Source organism: Stigmatopora argus, chromosome 5 (genome assembly GCF_051989625.1).
Source record: "Stigmatopora argus isolate UIUO_Sarg chromosome 5, RoL_Sarg_1.0, whole genome shotgun sequence".
Classification (NCBI taxonomy): Eukaryota; Metazoa; Chordata; class Actinopteri; order Syngnathiformes; family Syngnathidae; genus Stigmatopora; species Stigmatopora argus.
The window spans coordinates 12,491,501-12,508,959 of NC_135391.1; the positions used below are offsets into that span (position 1 = coordinate 12,491,501).

The following is a 17,459-nucleotide window of genomic DNA, read 5'->3' on the forward strand; positions in this document are numbered from 1 at the left end:
TCGGCCTTAAACATAAATTATAATACAAAATATAGCACTGAATCAACTTACAAACAAATTCAACTTATGAACAATCGCTCGGAACCAATTGCGTTCGTAAGTAGGGGAGCGTCTGTACAGGCAAGCGTAGGATCAGATCCTGGTCAGTGGCTGTATGATTCTGAGTGCGAGGGCTTGTCTGTCTCTCTGAGTGCCCAATGGTTTAGTACCGACCAGTCTATGGTGTAGTCTGCTTTTCGCCCGAAGTGCGCAGCACAGATGATGAATTAATACATGATCAAGTCTCTGTCATTAACTTCACATGACCATCCTTGCCTTCAGGTATTTCTTCCAGTGTGACGCACGAGTGCTCTTGGCGTCCAAAAAGGATCAGTTCCAAAACTTTGAGTGCTACAAGTCCGTGGAGAGCTTTGCCAGCAAAGTCCGTAATCTGGTGCCCGTCAAATATGAGATCATCGTGATGACAGGAGATGTGAATGACGCTGGCACGGACGCCAACGTCTACATCACCGTCTACGGTGTCAACGGCGACTCGGGGCGACGCCACCTGTGCAAGAAGTTCCGCAACCTGTTTGAGCGAGGCAGCACAGACCGCTTTACGGTGGAGATGCTGGATTTGGGGGAGCTGCTCAGGGTCAAGGTAGAACATGACAACAGTGGCATGAACCACGGATGGTTTTTGGAGTGCGTGGAGATGACCAACACGGCAAACTCAGTCACAACTATTTTTCAGTGCAGCAAGTGGCTGGACAGGGGCAAGGCTGATGGATGCATTGAGAGGGTCCTCTACCCCAAGTACTAGAGTAGATGTAAAAAAAAATTGACAAGTGTCATTATTTCAGTTTTTACACTTCTTTAAGTGCAATAATGTAATTTTAGTCAAGGTGAAAGAAGACCAGTTGAGTTATTTCATTGTACAGTTGTGCCAACACTGTTGAGGACATTGATCTTATTGGTTGTAAAGGGGGTAATGTGTTCCACAGAACTTAAAGGCTAAATTGGATTAACATTAAATAGTTTTTGTATGTTATTGCAGGGGTGCATTTCACAGAAAAGCTCCCCACATATATATTTATATATTAACTTGGAATTTTTTTCCCCACCCACTTGTTCAGCACGCCACTTTGGCTGATTCTCACCATGGTAAAAACAATACAAAAACCAGTAAAACTCTAAAACTACAGGGGGGAAATTGCAAAAACACGAAAAACTGAAAGAAAACAAAAAAAAAATCACTAATAAAAAATTAAAATCTGAAAAACCAACAAACGTTCATTCTGACCCATTAGGAAGACGGCTCATATTCCCCACGTGATTCCGCCTTAAATGACATTTAGGAATTTTTACAAATTCGGAAAAATATCACGCCACCTCATTATGGAATGTTCAATATCATTAAAAACTGTGAAACCAAGACTAGATTAAATTTTTTGACAAGACATTTTTTTTAATAAATGTTCCTGCTTGAGAAAGTGTGTAAATGTCTCCTAAATTTAGTGAGATACTATGCACAAAGGCCTCAGAATAAAAGGTGCATTTGTTGTCAGCATTTTAAGCATTTTTATTTGAAAAACACATAGAAAAAGATCATATACAAGACAATAAATAAAAAAGAGACAGAACAGTTTGGGTTAAGCTATGCAACTTTTTGCATTGTCATTAGTAATAAATACAGTACAAAATCCACCCAGAGTGAATCTAAAGGTTCTTTTTTTTCTCTCCACAATATTCATCACTGATCAATGTTATTCTTCATTATGATTTAGCTATTGCTTTCATATTATTGATGATACATACTTCTACTTCTCTATAAAATACTCAAGATCATAAAACATTGCGCGGTTACAGCAAAACAGCAGTGTGTTGTACAAAGATGGCCACTTCCCTTTTTCACTGGCAGGTTAATAATCATAATCCACATTGTTTTTGTTGTTTTCTTTTTGTTTTACTGTCAGCAGCAAAGAAAGAAATATTTAAGAAGGTATACAGCATCATATGAAAGACATCTAAACAGAGCTACTCCCACATACACATAGGAAAACCTGAGAAGGACATGCATTGAAAAAGCTTGTGCTTTCAAAGTTCTACTGTTTCGTCGGCTGGACTTCATTTAATACTATGGCTACGCTCCACTTGGCTTGGGAGCAACACACGGCGGGCGTACACTGTGGCGGTCGCGTGGGCTAAGGCCAGTGAGAACACACAAATTGTCATTCAAAATGCTCAATGAAAGAAACAGAACAAAACAAAAACAAAATCAACCATAACAATAAATAGTCAAGACCAGCCAGCTTCATTCAATTCCAACACGTATGTTCCCTTTTTTTCTTTTAAACTCCAAAAGAATTATTAGTATTGATAGGAAAAGCACACTGAAAAGTTAGCTTATTATATCCACACTCCATTTATATTTGCTTTTTTTGTTTTTCTTTTTGTTTTAATATATATTGTCGATAATGGCTCAAGTTAGCATGTTAAGTAAGATACACCCCCTACGAGTACACCAAGCAACAAGCCAGCAATACAAAGGGCAACATGCCACTCTGGATCCAGATATGAATGTCAGCAATGTGAAGTCAAAATACGATTAATTAATTACCAAGCAGCATCGTATGGCCAAGGGAGCGCATACTAAGACAAAATGTGTCTCCGATCAAAAGCAGGGAAGCTAAAGGGAATGTCGCCTAGATCAACAGCACCATGCTGGTTTCAAAAGTCTTCCACCTCACTTATTTTTTTCTTTGGGGGGAGAGAAATAATAATAATAATGAAATCATAATCACACAGACGGCATGCAGAAGCATCCCCACCCACCTACCCAATGCATAATGAGGTAATCTTTTTTTGTCATATTTTTTTGTCTTATTTTAAATAAATATATCCATTAAATTGCAAAGTTATGAGACATTAAATATTCCACCACGATAGCTAGCTAGCTACAGTTAGTAATAAATAATGATTGTTAAATACTTAAGGCATCTTTAAATCACAGCATTCTATGTGAACTAGCAGAACCTCCCATTATTTCAGCACATTTTATTTTTTGTGATTTTTGTTTTCCTTTTTTTTGGATGGAAGTTTCACGTGAGAAAAAAAAAAACACAATCAAGTTACTATCCAACAACAACCAAGCAGTGGTAGCGCCACGCTGACGGAAACAGCAACAGCAAAATGGCAAATATGTCCAATTTTGACTAGGTCAGCAAATTGAGAGAAAAAAAGTTGTATGGCAACAATTTTTGGGGAATAAATTTGTTGTATTATATTAGCATTATCATTAAAAAACAGGATGTCTCAACAGATCTTTTTTACCTAGTTGTCTTTAAGTAGCATTAACTCTATGTGCCAATGGTAAAGATGGGCGTCCAATTAAGTGCCCCTTTTTATCCTACTTCCTATTAAGTGATAGTGGCCTCAGTGAGTTAAGATAATCCTAAGGCCATCAGCATTTGATGATTTTACAAAGCCCAGGGAGAAAAGTTTGATGGCTGTCTCACTGGTCCAACACGTTGAAATTGACGCAATTCACGGCAAATTTCTCAGAGTATACGTTCTTTCCATGAATATTTTACATTCTTTAACATTCTAAGCCATTAAATGTGGGTGGCCTCGAAATGATACCTTCAAAAGCGAGACTTTTGTGGCACTGCATGTGTTAAAAAGATAATGAAAGTTGCAATGTTAGCATTAAACAAATTATCTTCATTTTACAAGGAAAATTTGTATTTTTGTTAGGAAAATAACTGTGTAATCTAAACAAGGCTGTAGCATAGAAAAAACAGAAAGTAAAATTCTGAAATTACTATGAAATCTCATAACCTTACTATTTTAAGTCTTTTTCTAATACCTTTTATCATTAGACTTTATTCTTTGAAGATTACAACTTTTTTCCCCTCTTTACTCGCATATCTTATACTCATTGATCTACTGATTCCAGCGTGGCCCTAAAACTTTCTGGTAAAGAACACACAGGGAAGCATGAAAATATTTGGAATCGAATCAAAACATAAACCCCTAAGACGACAAGAACTCACGCACACGACCAAGACAAGTAAAAAAAGAACAAGCAACTCCATATGGTAGTGCATTTACAAAAAAAAACACAGGCTACATTACAATAAATACGTTTTGTCAGTTTCGCAGCATTGCAGCTATTTCTCTTTAACATAGTTAGCACAGACAAGAAGCAGGTGTTAAGTACCATGTCCAAATTGGCATGTGAACTGAAATTAAAATGGCAAGACGATTGAACTCATAAGAAAATGTAAAGAATAGTTTGGTTGCTTGTTTGTTTTTTTCCCAAAATGGATGGCTTTTAATCCCTTTCGCCATAAAACTACGTGCGTCTCACTCACTCACACGAACAAACACACCGGCCATTACTGTACTACCATAAAGAAAGTGAACATTCAAACAAACTCAGGCAAATTATTGTTATTGTATCATTTTGTTTCCCCTGCAACACCACTTGCATGTGATTGGGCGCAACTAAGACTGAAATGAGGATTAAAATCATGGGGAAAAAACATAAGAAGAATCCAAAAAGTCACATGTGCTTGTTCGGTAGGCAATAAGGTTCTGAGAAATGTCACTCATCTCGAGGCAAGACGGCAGCGTTACTGTCACACACGGTCCCCGACCCGGGGGTCCGAAGTTGGTGTCTGAGTGTGCGTCGAAGAGGATTTTGCGGGATGGGTACAAGGGGGTCCCTGCGTCTACATTGCACCACTATGACCACAATGAGCACGACACAGCCCACAAGCCTGCCACACATGCATGCACACCTGAAAAATGGTAGGGTGGTGGGGGTCCGCCGCCCTGCTGCCCGCTATGACACAACACATCACTGGAAGCCATGCCTGCAGTTAGCCGCGTAAGCGCTATACGTCGCAGATTTCGGATGTTTATTTTCAAATGTGTTTTTACAGTGAAACCCGATTTTAGAGTAGCGCGCCTTCGTGTAGTGCCACTTTTTGCCACAAGAGGCTTGGCAGCACTGAGACTGGCAGGAGTGCAGCGTATTAAAGAGGAAGTTCTGAAAGAATATTTGATGCCCGTGAGGATTGTTCTATGTTCGTTAAGTTTGTGTTGCTGTTTTGTATGCGTCAAAGTAGTAAGCCGTTGCTTAAGAGATTATAACTAGCATAAGTTAATTACCATTAGCTAGCCAATGGTGTTTCACATCTAAGTTAGCATTAAGCTAATAGATGTTCATTAGATAAAATTATATCGTTTGGTTGAACATTTTTATATTTAAATACATATTTTTTTGTTTTATAGTTTTTTATTAGCAAACGCTAACTTGAAGTATTTAAAATTTGTCCTTTTGTTTTTCTTAAGTGATAGTTACACAGTACTCCCATTTTCTGAGAGCGATAGTGACAACAAATGCTGGGGAATGTGTGTTACAATAAGTTTAAATGTACTGTATTCAAAGCAATAATGGGCTTAAACGATTGTATATATTTGTGTATATAAGTGTTTTCACTTTTTAAAAACCTCCCTCAAAATCACGGATTTTCACATATTGATGTCCCCTGCAACACATGGGGTTGACTGTAAACCAAAACACAACACAGAAGAGGGCGCGGCTTTCCGCTATTTTTGGCCTTTGTACATACAACGCACACTATGAGCATCTCCCCCCGCCATGTTTCCTAAAGGTGGGTAATCCGTCACACAAACTCTCAAGTTGCTACACAACACTGTTACTCGGTAAATACTCAATCATTACTAAAGCACACCACAAGCGTCGGGCTACACACCAATCATGCTTTTGTGTAATGTTCTGTACAGATGTGCTTGTGCGTGTGTGTGCATGTCTGTGTGAGGAAAGGGAGCGCTCTCAGCGTGACCCAGCACACCTGTCAATGGCCACTCCCACCTTTTGTTTTACATCCACAAGGTCAGCCCAGTCTTAGAACGTGTCCAACGCATCCCTGCTTATGTTCTGCATGTATGCGTGTGTGTGTGTGTGTGTGTGTGTGTGTGTGTATTTGTGTGTGTGTGCTTTGTTGATCCTAACCGCCCCCCTAAAGAAAAAGAGGGGGAGCAAGGAGCCCCCCCTCCCTTGCAAAACTCCCCCAAGGAGAGATAGAGAGAGTGGAGGATTGTGGGATTTGGCTGCGGGTGACAGTAGCAGCTATCAACTGTCAGGATTGAGTTGAGTTTCAATGTCTACCCTGCAAATGGGGCACTTCCGACTGGTCGCCAGCCATTGGTCCACGCACGCCTGGTGGAAGAGGTGCATGCAGGGTAATCTCCTAAACACATCAACACAGAAAAGACAACGGCAATGAGATTGACACCAGTTCTGTTTGCCTGCCTAAGGTGTGTGTGTGTGTTAGTGTGGATAGGTGCTGTTACCTGACATCCTCTCCGTCCTCCAGCATGGACAGACAAATGGTGCACTTTTCATCCGTATCCAGCTCCTCATCATCCAGACACATTTTCAGGTCTTGGGGGAATCTCTGCAAAACCCATTCAAACTCTGTCATATTTCAGCGAGTGTGTCTTTGCGTATGCCAGACTATGTGGGTGTGCTTTGAAGTAGGAGGTGTGTGTGTGTTTTGGCTGAATGATGTCTCCACTCGGAGAGTGAGCCAAATAATGTGACACCCTTCCCTAAGTATCGGGGTCACGTTAGCTATTATGCTTATTAAAATTCATTGGAATGACTCATCCCTCACAGCAATATGGAGCAGTCTGCTGCTGGAAATGAGTCAGATTTTGGCACTTGTTAACATACAGTATATTTACCTTCTTATACTTGTGGGGGAAAGTGAATCTCTCAATGGTGGTCTGGACTGCGCCACGGTTCACGCTGCCCAATCGGTCCTCCAACTGCAAAAGTTCCTGTTAATAAAAACAACATGGGGGCAGATATTGCAAATGTTACATTTGCTACCTAAATGGGCTGTTGGAACTTTCATTATTATTATTACGCTGTGCAAAAAGATTTACCCTTAATATCAGAAAAAAATACACTAAGGAACAATTTCGGGGGGGAAAATAACTTTTTAATAAAACTTTTACTCTGAATTTTTTACTTGACAGATTATCCACTTACTATGTTGTTGCCACTTAAATATAACTCTACCTGTAAGCCACCTTTTTTTGTAGTTTCGCTGGGCCTGCGACTTCTAAATCTTTTTTTTTACTCTGACCACGAACAGATTGTCATACCTGTCAACCTCTGCCGATAACTGCCCTTATAAATGACCATTGATTCCCCTTACAAACCCCCAAAAAACCTTACAAACACCGTACGAGTCGTACAGTGTTTGTAAGGTTTTTTGGGGGTTTGTAAGGGGAATCAATGATCATTTATAAGGGCAGTTATCGGCAGAGGTTGACAGGTATAGATTGTTATTCTGTGTTTTTAGGCTACAGTTGTCCAAAATACTGTTAACATGTTACATTAATCTAATTTCACTTGTTCCCAAATTTGCTATTACTTTAATGTATAATGTTGCATAACTGATGATAAACAGTACAGAAAAATAAATGAATGTTATATAACTTATACTCCAGTGCAACTTATATATTTTCTTTCTTTTCATTGTGCTTTCTTTGGCTAGTGCGACTTATACTGAGGGGCGATTTATAGTCCGTAAAATACATAATGTATGTGTTGTCATTTTGTTGGATGAAACACATTCAGAATGTATGCTTCTCAGTGGATTTAATAATTTCATTCACATGAATTTGCATCACCTCGTAGCTCTCCCTGACGGCGGATGCGTGGCGTGAAGGGTTGAGACTCTGCAGCGCCAGCAAATGAAGCTGAGGGTATGGATAGTTTCGGATCTCGTGAACGACCTGAAGGAGGATGGGTAAAAAAGGATTGCGTTAGCCCCCGCCAGGCGTGTGTCCAGATAATAAATCATTGAGCGCCGCCCCAGGTGGGGGGTCGATAATGATTCAGACGTGATTGCAGCTCACCACTTGTGTTGAGGCATTGTTCCTGGGGAAGTGGTGCATCCTGGGAGAAGTCAGGTAGTGCTGATAGTGCTGCGGCAGTGGGTGGATGTGGTATTGATGTGGGGGGATTCCTGCGTCCACACTTAGATCCCTGAGCAAATGTTTAAAAAAACTTCTTTGGAACAACAACTTAGTGTAAACTGGTAGCTTAAGTTAAATTTGTTTTGTCACACTGTCTGGTTTGAACCCAAACTTGTTTAGCACATCTGCATCACAGGCAAAAAAATGGTTGGTTTAAAATGCTTCTTCCTTCCCTACATTCCATTAAAGATGCATGTTATGTTCATGCAAGACTAAATAGTGCATAGCTTTAAATGTGTTTTTTTTTTATATCTGCTTTGCAATTAACTGACTTGCTCACAGACCCCAGCTCACTTGCAAGGAATAATAAAAAGCAGTAGGGAGGCACAGGATTATGAAACAGCAAAGAAAATACTCAGTTGTTGACCGATGTGCTTGCTGAAATGAGTATGTTAAGATGGGAAAAAAAATCAAGTTTCTCAAGTGCAAAATGTGCTGCTAATGCATAGGTTAAAAAAAAACCTCATTAATCCCCATTAATGTTACAACCCCGAGAATGTTTGCACTGTTTACTGCTCATTTGGGTGGTTAAAAGGGAATGTATTTTCTGTCTTGGTTTCCATGAAGAAAACTCAACCACGACTGCATACTAATTGCGCCTTATTCAGGGATTTCGGCTTTTTATGACTCAAACAAAACAGAGACTTTAATGGCCGGGTAAAAGCATAATATGTGAGAGTTTCCTACCAGTCTGTGCCCTCGGCCAGGTAGCGGGGCTGTACCACCGACTGGGGTGGAACGTGCAGCGGCGGGGCGAACTCGTAGCCTGGACGCAGTCTGTGAGGTTGGTGAGGGACCCTCTCTGATGTGCGTCTGTTAACACAAACAGAGACAGTTTGAATCCAAGTCATAGATGTTGTTTTTTTCCTGTGCATAAATACGGACCTGGTGGGAAATATGAAAATGCAAATGAAAACATATATCATATAGTTAGTTATCTGATTATTAGATTGCAAATTATATACGTGAGGCCGACGTGCTAACCACTGTCGCCGGGCTGATTTAATTTCAATAAAGGGCCTTTAATATATTTAATAGGATATGTACACATATAATGCAATCAGTTACGTATCAACTGAAGCGTGAAAAAAAAAAAAAAAGCAATCTGACATTTTTTTCTTAAACCCCTGGTAATTGTGGATTTTAATTACAGCAATAAATGAGCATTTTCACATTTCCATAGATTAATATTAGTATCATCATCACTTGCAGGATATGATAGGGAGATTCGTGACCGGTCGTTTGGTCGCCCGGACCCAAACAACGGGCGACCAAAAGACCGGCGACAAAACAAGGTAAAACAACACGGTCTACGCATCAATAAAAGCCAACAATGGCCCTGAGCAGTTTCACTGAGCGGACGTGTAAGTGTAGAAGAGTTTGTATGTACATGAGTTGTCCCCTTAGGAAGGGACGTCAGTCAGGGTCTTAACAAGTTCTCCAACAAAACACAATAAAAGTACGGGAAATTTGGAGCTTTTCTTTACCCAAGGGGTGTCAAACTGGTCCTCAAAGGGCCGCAGTGGGTGCAGGTTTTCATTCCAACTCAACAAGAGGATACTTTTTGCAAGTATAATCAGTTAATTAAAGTCAGGTGCTACTTATTTTAGAAGACACCTGATTGGTTAAAATGTTGGCACTGGATCGGTTGGCACAAAGACCAGGACCCACTGAGGCCCTCGGCGGAATCGGTTTGACACGTGCTTTAGCCTAATAATTACTAGGGCATTAAGTATGACTAAATAATAATTCGCAGTTTATATTTAGGGAATTTGAGCAACGATTTAAATGGTAATTATCAATAACCTTCCGGGCGACCAAAAGACCGGTGACCAAAAGACCGGCGACCAAAAGACCGGCGACCAAAAGACCGGCGACCAAAAGACCGGCGACCAAAAGACCGGCGACCAAACGACCAAGTACCAGGGAGATTTGCCAACCAATAGATCCACCGACACAAGACAGTATATCACCTTACCTGTTTGGTGGGAGAATGTGTCGGTGCTGGGCCTCGAGGATCTGCTGCTGGAGGAGGTATTGCTGGTGTAATGCCTGAGGTAAGAAGGGAGGGGCCGGGATGTCCTGGAACTGGGGGGCGGGCATGGTGCTGTGGGGCGGGTGGTGTATCGGGGGTCCGTGCTGGTGGCCGGGTGGGGCCAGGTGGGGATTGATGCCCGACTGCGGCTGTCCCGGGTGGGGCATGGGGAAGTCCATGGGCATCGGGGCCTGGGGGCCTAGCTGGAAGTGCCGGCAAGAGGTAGCATGGCTGTGCTGCTGCTGCTGTTGCCGGGTAAAATGGGATCCTGGAGGCGGAGTAGGGGGGGACAAGCAGAACACGTCAGGTACAACAAACACCAAAAATGAGCTGGAATTAATTGAGGGTGAGATGTGGGATCACTGTACATGTATAGTGTGTGTGTGCAAGTGTGTGACATAGCATGTTAATGAAGCCCTACCTCGTACCTACGGTGACAAAATGCTTCTGTGGGGGTGGAGCAATGATGGATACCGCAAGTGTCACTGAAACCAACCACCAAAATGTGCTCCGGCGCAAAAATACGTGAGATGCCATTTCGGGATCCTTTCTTGTCGTGGAAGTGGATGAAACTCTAAGCTACAGTGGAAGATATATTCTTTTTCTTACTTTAAAGATCAACTAGAATTGGCTTACTGAGAACATTCCTATGTACATAGGTGTATGTATCTGAATTATTCTGCTCCCAGGTGGTCAAGGTACAACTCCCAGAGAATCCATTGAAACAAAGTTTAAACAAACTGGGAAAAGCAGTGGAATATTTTATATTACATTCGATCGCATCATTACTGTATTTTTTGATGAACATATTATTGGGCAATATTTTTCCTGATATGGAGGATAGCTGGAACTCTATGCTATTTCCATTCGGTTTAATAGAGAAGAAATAGCAGTTGAGTTATGTTTGGTCACAGAATGAAATTTCTACCTCAGGTTACCACTTAAAAATGTGTTTACAGAAACTATACGACAAACGCTCAAGCAAAAATAATTGTTATTAGTTTACAGAATATTAAATCTTTTAACCGGGGGTGGTGAAGATTGTGCAAAATTAGCTCCTGACTAAGATACAGAAATATCAAGAGGCAAGATCTTACATTAGTCTCGATCATTCAGTACAAGCATGTCTGCGCATGCCACTCCGTAGGGAAAAAAATGGACACCAGAACTTAACTGAAAAAGTTTTGCAGTCATGCATCAACAAAAGATGACACACATTTTATATCAGCGCGACAGTTTGTAAGGTTTGGCAACTGCGATTGGCCGGCAACCAGTTCAGGGTGTACCCTGCCTCCTGCCCATAGTTAGCTGGGAAAGGCTCCAGCAACCCCCACCCCTAATAAAGGTTGGCAACAGTTCGACAGATTAGTCTCATTATTTCCTCCAGAAAAGTGTTTTTCAAATATATTCCTGTGTAAATATATTTGCCCTACTTAACATTGTTTTTTATAAGTTTCCCCAACGTTGATGCTTAAAAAAATTGTATGTTAGACAAGGATAACCCAAATATACAAAATATATATATTTTTAATTATTATTTTGAGAGGGGGCAATACTATTCAACTGTTTAATGACATATTTACCACAGTTCATTAAATTTTTGGAAAGCTGTGCACATTTTCACTGACTACACACAATCCTGATCAACCATTCACTCACTGACTTGAGCCAAGACTTGACAAATTCAACTGGCCAGAAGATTTCAAAAGGCTGAAGCTTAAAGGCAGAACCCAAATCAATTCAAGAACAATTGAAAGTTAAAGGAAGATCTCTGCATCTGAATGGAATCTCTAAATCTGAATCTATTATCCATGAATGGAGAAATCATGGAACAGTGGTGAACAAACCAAAAACAAGTCCAAGATCACAGCAAAAGCTCATCCAGGAGGCCACAAAGGAACCCAAAAACTAACTCCTAAGGCTTTTAAGAATATTTTGTGGATTGAGGAAAATTGAAATGAGGTGAAATGCTATGATTGATTGAACCCAGAATTCTGCCTGCTCTTTACAGAAGATCCTCAGGGGGAGAATTTTCAGTCATCAGTTTAAAAGATCATGGATTCTGCTGCATCCAAAACACACGAGCCAGTCAACTTCTGAAGGACTATAAAACTAAAATAAACATTTTTGAGTGGCTTGCTCATAGTAGATTTGAATCCAACTGAAACACTGCAGCACGACCTTTAAAGGCTGCTTGTGATTAAAAGTCCTCTAGTGTTGCTGAAATAAAAACAATTTTACAAAAATATCCCCACAGAACGCTTAATTTCATGGTTGCTTCTCAAGGTGGTCCATAAATCTTTTAGGTAGCTTGTAAAGTATTTGTTCCAGTCAACAAATTCCATATAAAAACTGAATTTTAGGTTTACTTAGGTTATCTTCGTCTGATATTTACAGTTACACATTGCAGTGGAGGGGGAAAAAAGGAGAGGGGGCAAAAAAAAAAGTTGACAAATTAGTTGTACAAATTAGAAACTGACCGTCTATCTTTATAAGAAGCATTTGCCCTTAAGGGTTCCACTGTATTTCACCCTTGAATAGAACCCAAAGCATGCATTTCTCTTAAGATTAGCATTCACTATTTAGCCCTATTTGCTTCCTCTCCACAGATTAATTTTCTTGGAAATACTGTGTTTTTTCTTTAAACTTGTCCTGACCACAACTATTTGGCAAGTAGTGTAGACAGACAGTCGAGACTCAGCAGGCTCTCCAGTGGAGCCTGTTTTAATGCATCGCACGTGTCTTCTGAAAGGCTTTTTTATGGCAAGAGCATTATTTGTGACGTCCATTTGGCAGAGCTAAATGTTTCACAAAGACAATGAGTGACATGCTTTCGCATTTATTTGGGGGGAAAAATGATTAGTCTGCATTGCATTTTCAGGAACAAAGCAAGGAGATAAAAACAAATGGGTCAAAGCGCTCGTAACTGCAGACTGAAAGTGACCTTGCGAGGTCAAGTTTAAGGGGTTCACGGAGGACGTTTTGAGAGGTGGGGGGTGACGGCCACCACGAATGAGCGCGGATAGGCTGGTACGGGCGCTGTGATGGAGGAAGCGTGGAGAATCGTCTATCTTTTGTCACAGCAGGAGAGGAGGTGGGTGAGGGTGGAGGGATGTGGGACGAGGGGTGGTAGAGGGAGCACAATAAATGGAAATCAGCAAGAAGCACACTGAAGGTTAGGAAAAACACTATATTCTTTATTGAAAAATATTAGTAAATTGTGTTTTTCTTTCGCTCTTGGCTTTTTTGTTGTTGTTGTTGTAATAATAGTATAAAAATCCATGCAACCAAAAAATAAACCACAGACTGAAGGCAAGGCCCACCATGCTCCGTATAGGGTTAAATAAAGGAACAAAAAGCAGCATCCAATGAGCTACAGCACATGATTCAAGTACAGCAGGGTAACATCTTTACTACAGAAAGATTACATTGGATTCTCACAGGTCAATGTAGAGTCAAAACAAACCAAAAAAATTAAAACAAAAATATGAATCATAAAATGTGACCATGCATTGAAAGGTACTATAAAGAGAGACCACAACCAAACAATAGAGACGTTATTTACTAATAGAGAATCTCTTTTAGCAGTGCAGGAAAATATAGGCATCCCTGTGAAATGGATAGCATTTTGGCCTTTTGTTAGTTAGTGGGGGAATTTTGGAAAGTAATGAACCACCAGTGAGCATATTTTACCTATTGATACAGTGGGACCTCCAAGTCAAAACAATACGAATTATTTTTTTTCTGGGATGGATGCTACATTTTTGGCACATTTGGCTGTGTTAAGAAGACCTCATTCACAGTGCACGCGTTTTGGCTTTTGCTTTGGCCGCTTAACACTCATTGGAAGTTGTAATGTGTGAGCTTTATTGGGTCATTTTAGAGTCATTCATGGTTTGTGTCGAGGTAACGCAAAGGTTTCAAAATAGCTTAACATATAACCTGTATTAGATTAAATGGCAGTATATTGTTAGGTTGACTCTTGAAGGTTTCTACTTATAATTTTGATTTGTATCCGTCGTGATAGTTGTCGTGTATTGGAGTTTTAGCACTGTTTTACACGAAGGACCAGAGTTATGTTTGTAGTGTTTGTAATGCTATGCATGTGTCAAGCGCATTTATTATTCCAGTCATCCGAGAACGCATTTACCAAATGTTCTTTATTCAAATATTTATTCTAATCATGACTTGCTAATAGACAACTCGGGTTGCAGTGATCAATATTAAATGTGTTATTACACTCATCACAGTTAATTAAAGATCAAATGCGATGCAACATGGACCCGCGAACCAAAATGAATGTAGATTAATATGAACTTGATTTAGGATGGGTAGGCGGCATGAGTTACGAAATGGAGTACTTCAACTTTTGAGGTACCACTGTATTGAATATATAATATTTTGGAGCCTGTTAAATAGAGAGGTAGGGCAGGTAGCCCTAACAATTCAGTGTGATTCTGAGATTTTTGTTTGTTTGTTTTTTGCAAAAGGGAACAAAGGGACTAGACAAAATGGAGACAGTTATGGCAGGTTGTCGTGTGGAGGTGCAGCGTACATTTACTCGATTCATTTTGAGAAGAAACTCCCCAAGTGTTACAATATTCATGCAGGATTCATTTTTTCCTCAAATATGCCTCCAAAGTTCAAACTATCATAGTGCCACAATACGATGACCTTGTAGGACTTGGTTGAGCATTTAAGTACTTAAATAAAAAATGTTTGGTTCCTTTTTGTATCAGTTTTACAATAAACTTCAAATATCTAGGAGTGACAAACTGTTTGCAGCAAGCAAAGTTGAACAAGGACTGACAGTAGGAATACTTTAAGAGTGTTTGGCCAAGTTACAATGTATTGAAAGCAAGTGGCAATAGTAAACTGTTTTCAAAATGTTTTATCTTTCAGATTCTTTGTAGCTAGAACATATACACCAAAGTAAGCTGGGGTTGACTGTATGTATTACTTTAAACATTTTAAATGCAATGTTATGTAGTTATCTGGTCATACTATTTTCGACCTAATGGTTCCTGTATTCCTGACCAAAATGTATTTTTAAAACTAATATTCAGTATTGTGACTTCAATGCTGCCTTAGCATATGTTAGCAATACTTAAAGACATGTTTATTCTTAAAACACGCCCATTCTCTTGAAATAACTTACAAAATTAAAACAACCCATCACCAACTGATGCATTTTGAACTTTGGAGGCTCGATCACAACAGCAAAATGATAATTTTTCTGTCCAAATTGCCACGCGAGAACATGTACACTGCACCTCGAGTGAAGAAAAAGGAAGATGAGCCAAATTCTGGTGTTCGACGATGCAAGTGCAGCCGTATTTGAGATCATGCAAAAATGTATCCACTTGACAGGAATTTACAGCATGTTGTCTATCAAAAGACTGGATGGGAGGTACACAATGACATTCCATTAAAAAAAGGATCTACATGTCCACTTGGGTGCTACAGCAAAAATTTGACAGAAACAAAAGACAAAAAGGTGCTCTGCTCTAAGATGTTAGCTATGTTTTTTTTAGTCGGCTTGACATGGTTGGAACACATCTTGAAGGGGGGAGGAGGAAGAGGAGAGGGAGGAGGAGGAAGAAGAGGAGAGGGGGTGCTTTGTTTTTTGTTTTGTTTTTTACTGCTTTTTTTGTTTTTTTTATACCAATGTCGTCTTCGGATGGAAAGAGGAAATGAAGAAGGGGTTCACAATACAGCTAAATGCAGAGAACAGGCAGAGGCCACGCCACACCACACAGCAGCAGATGATCATTAGCTACACAATGAGGGGGGGGACGACAAAGATCTGATAAATGCAGAATGTAGAGCCAGCCTCCATACTATGAAACAGGGAAATAAGAACAGAAATAAAAGCACAATGAAATCATTGATGCCACTGTTGACAAATTAATGTTGCACTGAAGCTTGTTGTGTTTTTTTGCCGCTCGGTCGCGTCTGTGGTCCAAAAAAATGAAATGCTACAGAACAAACAAAAAAAACAGCTGACGTTTTGCAGAAAATGGGATTTATTTGTTTTCCGGGGCCAATTCTCGTACGTATCGATTACCACTTGAGCACATCGGCAGTAGTCGTAAATAATTGCGGTGTCGAAAGCAGATGATCTTCAAATGACATCATACAGGCACAGATGAACTGACTGGCTGGTGAAGGCTACGGCTATTTTGCGGTATTTTTTTATAGTGCCATCAGGGCGTCGAGTGTGAAAAACAGAAAGTACGAATTGCCATGTAACCCAATTGACATCAACGAGGTACAAAGATTGAACAAGGCACTGCGTTGTGTACGGGAATGTTGTTAGCACACAACAGCCGGCGCTTGCTGAATCCTTTGTGACGATTGATTCCAGAATGTAGCCTGCCCCCACAAGGCTCAGTTAGCTTATCGCCAGTGGCGGCATGCGAGTATTACCCTGTGCCAAATACATTCGCCAAAACACGCCATTCTGTCCTTAACTGTCATCTGCAACGATGCGAAAAGGCATCCAAGTCAATTTAGCGACGAAATTGAGCGGAGACGACGAGCTAGCTAACGCGAACTATGCCAGCGGCTAAGTTGGAAGCTAACTAGCCAACAGCTGCAGTGAATATTAAGATTAACAGGGCATGGTCTGTTTTGGTCTGACTACGAACCATTTTGGGACTTACCTCGGTTTCTTACGGAGCCGAATACGGGGAGAACCAGGTATCCGACATGCACTAACACCATCCTGGGATCCGTATCTTACTCCGCTCGGTTATTTGGAGAGAGAGAGTGCGGTAGTGGTGGCCCATGCGGATCTACATTCAGGTGGCTGGGCTGGCGAGCAGCGCACGGGCCGGACAACAAAAACGTCTGTCTCGTGGACTGAATACTACACTACTGTGCTAAAATGTCGTCGCGATCTCGAACTACGCCCTGTGGACTCTGTGGCACGACCGCGATGCCTATGGCGGAGTAGACTCGACTGCTAGTGATGACTGACAAAAGCAGACGCGTCCGTTCGTCGAGCTGGAGAAAGGGGGCGCTGTTTCCCCGTGGCGTGACCTCGAGGGACCTACAATGGGAATTTCCGAGTCGTCTGCATTGAGATTAGACATCAATAAGGCGATATATGACAACTAAAATGAAGAAAAAAATAGAATAAAGCATTGGTTACTTATTTATTATTCATTGTTATTATTTATTGGTTATTTGTTTGTTTGTTGTTTTTATTTGTGCACTTCGTGGTGAAAATTTGTATAATGACAATAAAAGCATTCAATTCATTGGGTGCTTATATTGCTGTTTTAACATTCCTTTTAAATTTGTGATTCTTGCGCACAAAATGTCTAGTGACTGCACTATAGTATACATTATGTAC

At 40.5% G+C, this 17,459-nt stretch overlaps 2 protein-coding genes across 7 annotated transcripts in view; one reads left to right on the plus strand and one right to left on the minus strand.

Moving 5' to 3' along the window:
* The window catches only part of loxhd1b (lipoxygenase homology PLAT domains 1b), a 26,453-nt gene extending 24,752 nt beyond the window's left edge, over positions 1–1,701 (plus strand). For 3 of the 5 annotated variants that reach the window (XM_077600181.1, XM_077600182.1, XM_077600183.1), the window contains one exon: positions 322–1,700. In XM_077600181.1, the coding sequence (XP_077456307.1) occupies positions 322–802 (481 nt within the window). In that variant the 3' untranslated portion in view covers positions 803–1,700. Of the gene's footprint in view, positions 1–321 lie in introns of all 5 variants that reach the window. The other 2 variants (XM_077600187.1, XM_077600186.1) reach the window with 2 other exon arrangements.
* On the minus strand, positions 1,537–17,173 carry ark2cb (arkadia (RNF111) C-terminal like ring finger ubiquitin ligase 2Cb). 2 transcript variants are annotated; one of them, XM_077600189.1, is made up of 8 exons: positions 16,765–17,173; positions 10,043–10,367; positions 8,752–8,877; positions 7,945–8,074; positions 7,717–7,821; positions 6,760–6,843; positions 6,367–6,470; positions 1,537–6,263 (listed from the first exon to the last, which is right to left on the minus strand). In XM_077600189.1, the coding sequence occupies exons 1-8, from the start codon at positions 16,823–16,825 to the stop codon at positions 6,146–6,148; spliced, it is 1,053 nt and encodes a 350-aa protein (XP_077456315.1). In that variant the 5' UTR covers positions 16,826–17,173; the 3' UTR covers positions 1,537–6,145. The 2 variants fall into 2 exon arrangements, with proteins under 2 accessions (XP_077456315.1, XP_077456314.1); XM_077600188.1 differs by having other exon boundaries at positions 6,760–6,855; positions 16,765–17,171.
* Between the last annotated feature and the right edge of the window lie 286 nt (positions 17,174–17,459).